The sequence below is a fragment of the Barbus barbus genome (genome assembly GCF_936440315.1).
Source record: "Barbus barbus genome assembly, chromosome: 18".
Lineage (NCBI taxonomy): Eukaryota > Metazoa > Chordata > Actinopteri > Cypriniformes > Cyprinidae > Barbus > Barbus barbus.
Genome location: NC_136746.1, coordinates 28,036,361 through 28,050,330, shown reverse-complemented (window position 1 = coordinate 28,050,330; position 13,970 = coordinate 28,036,361). Strand labels below are relative to the sequence as shown.

General features: G+C 34.5%; 1 protein-coding gene across 1 annotated transcript in view; it reads right to left on the bottom strand.

Moving 5' to 3' along the window:
- Positions 1–2,857: 2,857 nt before the first annotated feature.
- Positions 2,858–13,970, bottom strand: part of LOC306884066 (tyrosine-protein kinase Mer-like) — a 41,878-nt gene continuing 30,765 nt past the window's right edge. The window contains exons 10-19 of the mRNA XM_079439713.1: positions 12,583–12,724; positions 9,900–9,988; positions 9,707–9,802; positions 9,544–9,624; positions 8,701–8,793; positions 8,509–8,627; positions 8,316–8,425; positions 7,781–7,940; positions 6,304–6,440; positions 2,858–5,873 (exon numbers count right to left, since the gene is read on the bottom strand). Of these exons, the coding sequence (XP_079295839.1) occupies positions 5,423–5,873; positions 6,304–6,440; positions 7,781–7,940; positions 8,316–8,425; positions 8,509–8,627; positions 8,701–8,793; positions 9,544–9,624; positions 9,707–9,802; positions 9,900–9,988; positions 12,583–12,724 (1,478 nt within the window). The 3' untranslated portion in view covers positions 2,858–5,422. The remainder of the gene's footprint in view (positions 5,874–6,303; positions 6,441–7,780; positions 7,941–8,315; positions 8,426–8,508; positions 8,628–8,700; positions 8,794–9,543; positions 9,625–9,706; positions 9,803–9,899; positions 9,989–12,582; positions 12,725–13,970) is intronic.

Sequence of the window (13,970 nt, the reverse complement as noted above, 5' to 3'; positions counted from 1 at the left end):
TTTATGATTCTGTACTTTCAGATATGAAATTAATATTTAATTCACTAACTCTAACTTGTGCCAAACATGATATTAGGGTTTTCAGCCATAGTCCAATGGAAGGGCAATTGGTATTTTTTCAGCACAGGGCAATAGAACATCTTGCCTGTAATAGACACAGATCCACCAATTTTCTTTCTTTAGTGGACAAAGAGCAATCGTCTTCATACATACTCAATACACATAATACAGGACTTAGAGGAACTGGAGAGGAAGTAAATTGAGAAACACAGTGAATCACCCCTTCCCAAAACTTCTGTACCTCCTCACATTCCCACACACAATGGAAACATGTACCTTGAAGCTTATTACATTTAAAACATAGATCAGGAATATTACATTTATTTAATCTTACAGGGGTTATATACGTTCTCATTATATTGTAAAAGTCTTAACCGAGAGTTCAAAGTTTGTGTTTGTGTATTTAAACAAATTGTATTCCAGTCATCTACTGAGATATCGGCACTTTAATTTCAACATTTTAAATCTAGTTGTACTTTAGATATCAGTCAGGCATCTCTGCCATAAAATGGATGTTTTTGACTGATGTTCCAGTTCTTTATTGACTTTCTTACAGTCTCAAAGGGAGAAAATGGAGGAATATGATTACAACTGTATGACAACTACTCCGAAGCTGTGTATGAAGACATTGTGGAGCTGTGTTCGATGCGCAGACAGAGCATTGAGAACTTCCTCCAGTTGTTTGTTCACCCTATCATTTATTTAGTTGGTTTCATCGGCAATGCCCTTGTGATCGATGTTCGCTCTCTACAAGCGAACCAAGTCCATGACTGATGTGTGTCATCGCTGGAATCCTGTTCATTGCGGCCCTGCCTTTGATGATCTACAGTGAGCAGCACGGGTGGCCCATGGGGAACTTGTCTTGCAAGCTGATGCGTGGCATCTACAGCATGAACCTCTACAGCGGCATGCTGCTCCTGGTTTGCATCAGTGGAGATCACAGCCTTGCTATCATACCGATCAGCCACCTGGTCTGCTTACTCACTTTGCTCCTGTCCCTTCCCACCTTCATGTTTTATGAGCGTTACCAACCTGGCCCAACTGAATCCAGCTTTTGGAACATTATTGTGTTGTGTTTTGGAACATATACAGTGAAGACGTCCCATATGAGTGCTTTTTCAAATTTCAGTCACATATGATAACTGTGGTGCCCAGCTCTCAGCTTGCGTTGGGTTTCTTCTTGCCGCTGTTGTTCATGGGATTCTGTGCATATAGTCCTCACTGTGCACGGCAAAAAATGCTTTTCTTTCTTAGATTTTGTGTCTTGTTTTCAGCCAAAATATCTACAAATTCTTAAATCAAGAAAGATTTTATACACAAGTAAAGATTATTGTCTTGTTTTCATAAAGAACAAGTCAAAATGAAGTGAGTTTTTTGCTTGAAATGAGCAAAATAATCTGCCAATGTTTTTTTGTTGGAAATAAGATTATTTTGCTTACCCCATTGGCAGATTATTTATCTTATTCTAAGCAAAAACTCACTTAAATTTGACTTGTTTTTTCTGAAAACAAGACCATTTTTACTTGTCTAGAAAATCCTTCTTTATTTAAGAATTTTTAGATATTTTGGCTGGAAACAAGACAAAAAATCTAAGTATATAGGAAAAGCATTTTTTGCGGTGTGGTCTTTGTGTTTGTGGTCTGCCATATGCTTTACAATATAACACTGTTGTATTATATCATCGACATGCTTTAAGTGCAGGAATGAGGAGTCTGGTTTTTTAATTTTTTTTATAAATGAGAAAAAATATTACAACACAGTAAGAAATAATGAAATGAGAACCAATGCTTCTTTTATTCCCCAAGGTCAACTCTATCTTACCATTTTTTTCACCTTTTAGGTTTATTTATGTGCTGGAATGTACGGAAGCGTATTGCATTCACTTGAGGAAAAAAAAATCTACTCAGTTTTTCTGAATTAACGAGTTAATTATCTCAGAATTACGAGATAATTAAGTCATTAATTCAGAAAAACAGAGCAAAAACTTTTTTTTTCATTAAAAATTATCTCGTAATTCTGAGATAATTAACTCGTTAATTCAGAAAAACAGAGCAAAAACTTTTTTTAATGAAAAATTATCTCGTAATTCTGAGATAATTAACTCGTTAATTCAGAAAAACAGAGCAAAAACTTTTTTTAATGAAAAATTATCTCGTAATTCTGAGATAATTAACTCGTTAATTCAGAAAAACAGAGCAAAAACTTTTTTTAATGAAAAATTATCTCGTAATTCTGAGATAATTAACTCGTTAATTCAGAAAAACACAGCAAAAACTTTTTTTAATGAAAAATTATCTCGTAATTCTGAGATAAGTCGTTAATTCAGAAAAACAGAGCAAAAACTTTTTTTAATGAAAAATTATCTCGTAATTCTGAGATAATTAAGTCGTTAATTCAGAAAAACAGAGCAAAAACTTTTTTTTTCATTAAAAATTATCTCGTAATTCTGAGATAATTAACTCGTTAATTCAGAAAAACAGAGTAGATTTTTTTTCCTCAAGTGAATGCAATACATGGAATGTTTTTAAATTTATTTCCGTTTTTTTTATTTCAATACGTCTATAGGACGTTTCTTATCAGATGTCAAACAGACGTTTATTAGATGTCTTTAAGATATTTATGATTTAGAATATACGTATTGTAAATAATTTGATTCAGATCAGGACTTCGGAGCACGTATAGCCAATCGTTTCTGATTTCTTTTTATTAAACCATACGAAAGATTTCCATGCATTTTGTCCCGATGGAGAAATCGCTTACGAACTTGTACGACAGCAACAACAAAATTACACTTTTTCAAAATGTTTAATAGAAGATTTGATCTAAACATGCATTACAATTTTTTATATTTATATTTACCTTTTTGTCTTTCATTTTTTTGATAATTAATTCCAACACAGTAGTAGTAGTAGTAGTGGAAACAAACACGTTTCCTTCATTTAATTGCAACTTAATCAGATTTTACTGACTTGAAATGTTGTCTGCATACGTTTTCAAGCTTTGCACTTACATTATGATACTTATTGCTTACTAAACTCACAGTAAATGACAGATTTCAACTGGTATTGACACTGAAATCATAAGCAAATGTTTCCGGGTAATAGATTTTAATATTAAATTAAATATGAACAAATGGCTCATTCAGAGTATTACTAGACCAAGTTAACATTTCATATAACATTTATAACAAACTTTATTTTGTTAGCAGTATTTAAAAAGATATTGCTCATAATGGCATTAATTGTACACTCTCAACCTCAAATTAATGCAGATATCATTGTACCTCAATCAAAAGACTTCACTCGTTTAAACACTTCTGTATATTTCTCTAAAGATTCTGCTTTTCTTCATGTCAGTTTGACTTCCAAGTTAAAATGTAAAAACTATATATAAAAACACCTTGTTCTTTATATTTACAAAATGCATTTCTAATATACAAATTGGATTCTATGCAAAAACAGTTCACAAAAAAGCTTAAAATCACAATATACTGCAGCTTAATCTTACAACTCCTGAAGACCATTACATTATATACTTAACTTCATCACTTCAGAAAAAACAAGACTTGTTTTCTAACATTTGTAGCATCACAGTTTTGTGGTCTGTACTTCAACATGCATTAAGGCAAAAACTACACCATGGTAAAGCTTTCAAGACAGGGCCCACCAGGTGAGTTTAGGGTCCACCGTGTTTCTGTGCAACTGTGAAATGCTGTATGAGGGCAAACAAACGAGATTTATTTTTTTTGCTGACATTTTGCAAGACATGAAGTCAGGTATTTGTTGCCATAGAAATTTGCATACACTGCTGTTAAAATGTTTGAAGTTGTAAGATTTTTTAATTATTTTGAAATGTCTCTTCTGCTCATCAAGACTGCATTTATTTGACCAAAATACAGTAAAACAGTAATATTATGAAATGTTACTCAACAATGGACCCTCTGCAGTGAATTGGTGCTGTCAGAATTATATTCCAAACATCACAATAATACGGTGGCCGAGAGAGCTCAACGCGCTGCAAATAAAAAAAACAACTTCTTCAGTTTGACAACACACGCGCTACAAATGCTCACAACACAACCAAATAAACGCGCTGCAAATCAAATTCTTTATTTGGTTGTGTTATGAGTATTTGCAGCACCTGCTTTCTTGATTTGCTGGTGCTTTTTCTATTTGCATGTGTTTTCTGAAGCTGCAGAGCATTGAGCTCTCTCGGCCACCATACAATAATCCACAAGTACTATGACATGTCTGTCATTAACAAATCGATAAAGAGGTTTTTAACTTCAAATCATTGCTTCTGTCTAAAATACGAATCCATAATAATCCTTTCCCCAGTAAAAATGTTGTCTGGTCTGAATCAGGAGAGAAATACGCACTGATCAAGCACTGTTTATGAGCTAAAACAGCCCCAAACTGATCTAAACAAATATGCCTTAATGATGGATTTGTTTCTTACAAACACACAGCTTTTCTCTTCTCTAGATGTTAATTGATGGACTGGAGTGGTGTGGATTATTGTGATGTTTTTATCAGCTGTTTGGACTCTCATTCTGACGGCACCCATTCACTGCAGAGCATCCATTGGTGAGCAACTGATGCAATGCTACATATCTCCAGATCTGTTTTGTTGAAGAACAAAACTCATCTACATCTTGAAAGGCCTGAGGGTGGGTAAATTTTCATTTTTGGGTGAACTATTCCTTTAACTCAACCAATGGTGTGAGTTTGGCACTGTTTGTCCAACAATGGCAGATAGGTGTTCAAGAAACCTGTTTGAATAAAATCATTATTAATTCAGTTTTTTGACAAAATATGCCCTCCAAAAGTTTGGAAACGCCCTAGAAAAGTGGGGTTTTGGACAATATTGGCATGAATCCTTTTTAATTTGTGATAATTTTTCACTGATAAGGAACAACACAAACTACGAAAACATTTTATTACATAGACAGTTTGTGCATAGAAAAATTTTCGATTCATCAAAATATCCACCATTTGCAGCTATTACAGCTCTGCATAATCTGGGCATCCGAGCTGTCAGTTCATTCAAACATTGACTTTGAATTGGCAATCAATTGTTGAAGCTACAGTATTGAGTGTGCTGACCCAAAAATCTCTGGGCCAAGTTTAAACCAGTAACCAGGCATCAGAGCTGGCAGAGGGGCATGTCTGACTTTGACATGTATATATTGCCATTATTATGTATTATTGCTGGTCTTCAATGATAATGTCAAGTTACTTTAATGTATTTGCACCGAAAAATGATAAGGATTTCTCCAAAACCACACTTTGCCAGGGGTGTTTCCAAACTTTTGGAGGGCAGTGTACTTTAGTTGGATACCACAAAAGAAGTCAACTTCCAATCAGAGCAAACGTGTGGTGTCACTCGATGTTTGCTGCGTCGCCGTCACGTCCCTGACCGTTTCTTCGCTGTCCTGTTCTGAGAGTCTGTGATTCAACAGTGGCGTATCTACAGTGCTTCTCGTCGCATGATCCCCGGAGGAAATGACGACAACGTACCGGTCGTCCTCTGCGTCTGTGCTCTCGTGAACGTCCGCCATCACTACTGACGTGTCCGTGGTTTGGCGACTGCAGGAGGGTGAGGATGTGAGCACAGGGCCCTCCGCCGCCACGCTGGGTAACTCCTCTTCCTCCTCTTCCTCCTCGGGGAAGCTGGTGTTGATGTAAATGATGTCTCTTCTGCTGGAAACCGCAGGAAGCTTCCCTGCCAGACTCTCCAGCCTCTTCCTAACCTGTGTGAAGTCGGGTCGGTCCACCGGATCAGCTCTCCAGCAGCTGAACATGATGTCATACCTGAAACACAAAAGCACAGGACATGTTATGAGAGTCAAATGTACTGAAAAACATTAACCCTGTAAAGCCTGCTGTACCATATTTGATAAGCAAAGGCCTCGAAATTACCAACATGTTCAAAACTTTCCTGAAACCTATTGCACACAATTTACTACATGCATTCTGTCATCTGATGGATCATTTAGAGTTTTTTAGCCAGTAAAAGATCTTTAAGTACTACAAAATATATAACTGTATATACATGCAAGTATTTTCAAAATATATACCAAAAACTTTTATTTTGGATGCAATTAATCATTTGACAGCACTACTTTAGAGTAATGAATGTGTTTTTAAAAAGTATAGGGTCACTTTCGATTTTGTTGAATTATGTTAACATTTTTGTAGTGGATTTGAGTTTTAAGACAAAACAGTTTTAAAACAAACTCACAGTTCATCCAGACAGCCGCTCGGTTGTTTCAGCCGGTTTCCCTCAAGGAGATAATCGTAAATCTCATGGTTTTGTACGCCAGGGTACGGGGTCATTCCTCGAGTGGCTATTTCCCACATGGTCACTGCAAACGCCCACTAAAAAGGACATTAAGAGATAACAAACATCAACAACTGCTGTAGACCTTCTGCAAAACAAACCACCAAAAACAGTTCAACAGTTTAAGGTCAGTATGATCTTAATATTTTTATTCAGAATGGATTCCTTAAAATGTGACCCTGAAGCACAAAACCAGTCATAAATAGCACAGGTATATTTGTAGCAATAGCCAAAAATACATTGCATGGGTCAAAATTATAGATTTTTCTTTTATGCCAAAAATCATTAGGATATTAAGTAAAGATCATGTTCCATGAAGATATTTAGTCAATTTATTACTGTAAATATATCAAAACTTCATTTTTGATTAGTAATATGCATTGCTAAGAACTTAATTTGGACAATTTTAAAGGCGATTTTCTCAATATTTAGATTTTTTTGCACCCTCAGATTCCAGATTTTCTAATAGTTGCATCTCAGCCAAATATTGTCCGATCATAACAAACCATACATTAATGGAAACTTATTTATTCAGATTTCATGTGATGTATGTATAAATCTAATCTAATCTATAAATTGACCCTTATGACTGTTTTTTTGCAATTTGTGGTCCAGGGTCACAAATGATCAAAAGTGGCAGTAAGAAAATTTGTGTTACAAAAGATTTATATTTCAAATAAATGCTGTTCTTTTGAACTTTTTATTCATCAAAGAATCCTGAAAAAAAAGATAAAGCAGCACAACTGTTGTCAACATTGATAATAATAAGAATATTTCTTGAGCAGGAAATGAGCATATTAGAATGATTTCTGAAGGATCATGTGATGCTAAAGACTGGAGTAATGATGCTGGAAATTCAGCTTTGATCACAGGAATAAATGACAATTTGCAATATATTAGAAAGCAGTTATTTTAAGTTGAAATAATATTTCGGAATATTAGTTTTTACTGTATTTTTGATTAAATAAATGCAGCCTTGGTGAGCTTAAAGGGTCATACAAAAAGTATTCTCGTAGCTTTGTAAAATTACGGTTGAACCCCTGTTACATGGATTATTTTACCGATCTCCTTGCTACGTTTCTGGACGTTGATGGTGTTGAGTCCATTGCTGTCTATAGGAGGGTCAGACAGCTCTCAGAATGCATCAAAAATATCTTAATTTGTGTTCCGAAGATGAACGGAGGTCTTACGGGTTTGGAACGACATGAGGGTGAGTGACAGAGTTTTCATTTTAGGGTGGATAACCCTTTAAGACACAAACTTTTGAATGGTAGTTTATGTAAAATATAATGAACTACAAAGTTAACTGATCAGTTGTAGAGACTGATAAATTTGGATGAAACTGAACAATGAAGATGGCTGTGATGACGGTTCCTACCACATCACTTTTCACCGTGAAGACTCTGTCAGCGAGGCTTTCCACAGCGATCCATTTGACAGGCATCTTGGCTATCCGGCCCTGTCTGTAATAGTCACCGCTGTAGATTTTCTTTGACAGACCAAAATCAGCGACACACACGCTCATATCATCACGTAACCTGAATGAAATAAAATGGAAATTGCTTAAAACAAACACAGAGACTTCAAAAGTTCAAATAAACAGTTACAAAATCCCCTTAACCGTTATAAGATACAAGCATTTCTGCTCACCAAGGCTGCATTTATTTGATTAAAAACACAATAAATCGAAAAATAATGTGAAATATTATTGCAAATTAAACTGACTGTATCCTATGTGGATACATTGTAAAATGTAATTTATTTCTGTGATGCAAAGCTGAATTTCAGCATCATTACTCCAGTCCTCAGTGTCACATGATCCTTCAGAAATCATTCTAATTTTATTAATATCTTTATTTTTTGGTGCTTCCCTGACTAAAGTGTATAGAAGACTGTAAGTTCAGGACACGTACATGCAGTTGCGTGCTGCCAGGTCTCGGTGGAGGAAGTTTCTGCCGCTGAGATACTCCATTCCCAGAGCGATGTCAATCATGAACTTCAGGAGCATTTGTGTAGGTAGATACTGGAAATACAACACAACATCCTATTAGACCGTCATAGTACTATTTTGTAGACAAGCAGTATTGCTGTTCTTTGCCATCTTACCACAGGATCTTCACTGAGACGGGAGAGGAGGAGGAAGCTGTGCAGGTCTCCATACTTCATGAAGGGAAGCACAACCATCGGTTTGGGAAAGTGGCCTGAAACAACCTCTAAACAAACACCTGTGTGAACAAAACAACATTAGAGAAAAAGATTTACAATAAGGGATAATGAGCATTCAGGCATGTTTCTTACCCAACAGTCTGATGACGTTAGGATGGTGAAAATCCTTCATGCAAGCAGCTTCATTCAGAAACTCTTCAATCTCTCTCTGGGAGAAGTTATCCACTGAAAGAGGCAGAAATCAATCATTTATTTGATTCTCTTTTGGCATATCTAGTTATACAGATATTTCATTAAATATAAGTTTATAAGATCCTTGTAAAGATCGGGTAGCTCTCAGATTAGTTCATGCTACTTGAGGCAAGTGTTGAATGTGTGGCTAATACAGTATATTAAAATAAGATCAGCTCTAAAAACACACAACAAAGAATATAACAAAATCCTAAAACAGTGTTTTTATCAATATCCAGAGTAAAAACGCTCCACCATTGAGTCACGAAAGATGCATAGTAATATTTATTATTTATGACAATTTACAACACTTTTGTATTAGATGTTGATTTGAGTTTAAGGAACACTCACAATTGATTATAGTGAATTTATTTAAATGAAGTTCTTTACATAAATTAATAAGATTCTCTCATAAGTAAAAAAAAATAAATGAAAATCAACCTAAAACAAATCTCTAGGTGCAAATATGGTAATAACTAAAATTGTAATGAATGCAAAAATAAAATAAAACAAGAAATAATAATTGAAAAAAAATGTAAAAAAAAAAAAATATTTTTGTAAATAATTCTATATAAAATGTGAAACTTTAAAAATAATAAATAGTAATAAAATTTTTCAAAATAATGTAAAATAAAAAATACTTAAAATGTACATATTCTTAAAACAACAATGACAATAATAATAATAAATGTAATAATAAACTTTTTGAATAAAATACCTAAACAGAAAAAAAAATTAACTCACGTTTCATGGTCTTGACGGCAACTTTTTCCGAGGTTCCATCAGGTTGTTTGAGATGCCCCTCCATCACGGATCCAAACTCCCCTGTAAGAGAAACGTCAGGTCATTACGTTCATCTGACATGAGCTGCAACACAACACTAATCCACACCAGACTGTGTCCTCACCTTCTCCCAGGACTTTACCGATGGACAGCAGGTTCCTCATGATCATCACGTCCTGGAGTTTGGCCTGAAGCTCACTGCTAATGCCCAGACTGGCAACTAAGAGAATGAAGAAATATGTCATAATCTATAACACATACTTTTTTGGAAACTGGATACAGGCAAGTGATAAAAACACTAATAATGCACGACATACGTGTGATTTCGATGGCTGAGCGGTTGTAGGATCTCTGAGGTCTGTACTCAACGTTTGGAGTGAGTTTATCATCAGGTCCAAACAAACACCTGTAGAGGGCGCCAGTGATGCACATTTATACATAAACAGACATGACAACCACACAGCAATACACAGTCCAAAAACAAACATGTTGTGATTTTCCTACTTAGTATTATCTTTTTCTTTTCCAGTACAAAACTCTAAACCTTCCCCTTAATCAAGATCCATTAACTTGAAACGTAAAATGACATGATATTTCCCTTTTCAATTAATATGATATTTCTTGCCCCACTGGCAGAAATGTTTCCGTTTTAAACTTAAACTTTTGATAATTTTTTGATTTATATACATATGTCTAATGTCATTTTGCTTGTATCTTTGATTTAAGAATATTTAGATATTTTTTACTGGAAAACAAGACAAAAACACTAAATGAGAAAATAAGTTTTTGCAGTGTAACCAGTACAATGCAGCAAGCTTCCCCAAAAAAAATAAAAAGTGCTAGTCGACTGACGTAAATCAAGCAAATATATTAGCACAAAAACAACAATAACAAAGCAAAAACCACGAAACTTCATGCTGGTCTAAACCGCTCTTTTCAGCAAAGGAGAAGGTATTACAGACTACAAAAAAATGACTAGAAATCCACTGACTCTTAAAATGCAACAGAAATGAACTGTGCTGAACTGAAGGATTTCAAACTTTGTGAATGTGTTGCCTTAACTAGACATTGTCATTATAATGGCTAAGCAGACATTTCATTAACCCTGGCTTGTCCACATATGAACACTAATTTTCCTGTCTGTCTTCAATGCAGATTAGATTTATTTTCGCCACATTTGCAGCAATTTTAGATGCAGCCTAAAGGACCTTGAACAGTTCAAATTTGGTTAGTAACGTAGTGGATCTTTAACCACAAAGCCAGCACAACCCCCACTGCAAACTATGGTTACAGTCAGCCAGAAGTTATTAAAGGATTCCAGAGAATGAAGGAGGAGATGTTGTTAGTCTCACTTGCAAACAACCAGATGTAATCTGAAACTCCTTTCTCAGCGCTGCTTTGGCCAACTCTGTCCTCCATCATTTTGTTTTACTAAGAAGCCATGCTGTTTTTACAGACCAACTTTCCCCCTACTTTTCTTCCCGAAGCCTTCAATTTCTTGCCCCAAGTACATTAAGATGAACATACTCCGGCCTCTAAAATAGCCCTTGTTTTTCAGATTTGGTCTTGGAATGAAAAGACGTCTGAAAATCACACAGCACAGTGAGATTTAACAACAATTACAGCATTTAAATCTGGAGTGATAAAATTAAGTGCTTGCATTGCGAAATACCTTTAAGAACACCTCAGAAAAACTGAATAACAAGAAAAAAAATACACACAGACACTGAAGAAAGTAATTAAATGCAAGTGCATTTGCAACCCAAAGAAACAGACGGAAAAAAGACAGGACTTGATTTTAATTGACTATTGAGAGTTATCAATTTTAGAATTTATTAGACTTAAAAAACTAAATTCTAATTTAAGTGAACTTAAAACAATCTTCGCATAAACCCATTATAATAAATGTCATATTTACCTGTGCCCTTCAGCAGAAATATACAGAAACTGAAGTTATCAAACACTAAATTCTATAAAACTATAAAAGTAATTTTTTCCTCTTTTTTCTTTTGTCCTTTGATTAATAGACATCACAGCAGCTGGTTATTAGGTTAATTTGGCTGTTATTTCTTTAAGAGCTACCGCTGCTGAACGTGAGGCGGATGCATCATATTTTCTCTCAACTCTTTTTACCTTTTCTAACCCACTTCAGGTCTTAAAGTCTCTATTAATGAGCTGACGAGTTGAATCGGGTGTTAGATGAGTGAGACAGTGCTGAGCTGCTCCAGGACAGTTGTGAAAACCATTTCAGAGACATGTTCTTAAATGTGACTCATATAAAATATATTACATGCATGCACAGTTTTAAGCCTGCAGGCTACAGCGCGCGCTGTGAGCACAGTACAGTTTCCACACTCGTTTGACTCGCGCCTGCCGCTGAAGTGAAGTTAGCTCGCCAGTGATGTGTTCGTAAAGACGTTCTGCGACTGAATACATGCACTTCTTGTCAAGAGAAAAAGTGAGGGGTGGCCAACCCTAAGCCCCGCCCCTGCGTTAATGGCGTTAAATATTTTTAACGCATTAAACTGAAAAAAATAATCGCCTGCATTAACGCGCCAATTTTGACAACGTACACATATATACATATCCACACATACATACACACACACACACACACACACACACACACACACACACATATATATATATATATATATATATATATATATATACACACATACAGTACATATCCACACACACACACACATATACAGTACATATCCACACACACACACACATATATATCCACACACACACACACACATACAGTACATATCCACACACACACATATATACACACACACACACACACACACACACATATATACACATATCCACACACATATATATATACACATATATATATATATACACACACACACACAATATTTATTTATTACTTATTTTTTGATGAATCATGCACAATAAGACCAGGAACTAATCAAATAAACAATTTTGATTTCACGTGACTAAGAAAAGAAGAAATGACAAACAACTTACTGCAAATAAGAGCAGTTGTGCAACCACATGGCCACGAGTATCACTATCATCAAGAGACAGAAACTGCAAACAACTCCAAGAATGATGTACGCGGAGTCGGGACGACTGGGAATCGGAGTCGAGGATGGAGACAAAGGCAATTCTGAAAGCAAAATACACATGCATTAATAAACAACAGCATTAACAAATAGGTTGGCATATGTGCTTTTAATTAAGGTCAGTATAATACTAAACCTCTAAAATGTATTGGCCAATGTTTTATTATCCTCTATGTATTGTACTCCTGTTGAATCTCACTAATGGCTTTTTATCCCATAGCTCAGTTCAGCAGTTTCAGGTTTTTATATGGTAACTTTATATGGTTTATATGGTAAGAGTGATTTAACTTCAGCTGTTTAACTGCGTAAGCATTTGGTTGTTTCGCAAACAAAAATCCCTCTTGACTGCTTCAAGGCTATTTGTATTTAATTGACTGCATATTTAAAGAGGTTTTTAAACTTTATAATCAACTGGAAATATTTCTTAGGAGAATCTACGCATGTATGCACTGCAATTCATTTGCAAATCAAGACGAGTTCAACAGGATGCCTTCCTGAGTAAAGCAGTAATTCAGGGTTCCTGCTGTGCTTTTGCGTATCAAAAAATATATTGTATTAAAAACTGACTCCAGGAACTGCATTAGTGCCATGGGCTAGACTGTTAAGATGGTAATTGCAGGAAAGCTGTTATTTTTCTTGTCTAGACTTGCCAAAAATATGAATGCATTTAAAGGACATTTTATAAGTAATAATAAATAAATAAATAAAAATTACATAATAAAAATGGAATGAAAGTAAAATTTAAATAATTATATAAAATTATAATATATTTAATATAATGTACATTATATAAAAATCTATAAATATACATTTGATAAAATATAAATAATATATTAAACAAACAAACAAATAAATCCACCGCACATATCAGTTACGTGGGACAATAGTCAAAATAATAAAAAAAATATAATACTATAAAATTATTATGTAAACTAATATACAATAATATCAATGATATAATATAAATTACATAAAATATTAATTAAATAAAAAAATAAATCCACAGTGGACATCAGTTACCTTGGACAATAGTCAATTATACAGAAAATTATTAAGAAATACATACAATAAATAAAAAAATATATATATATATATATATATATATATATATATATATATATATATATATATACACACACACACACACACACAGTATCTCACAGAAGTGAGTACACCCCTCACATTTTTGTAATTATTTTATATCTTTTCATGTGACAACACTGAAGACCCCCGGTTTAGACATTAATGGCTGTGTGTTGACTTATTTTGAGGGGAGAGCAAATTTATACT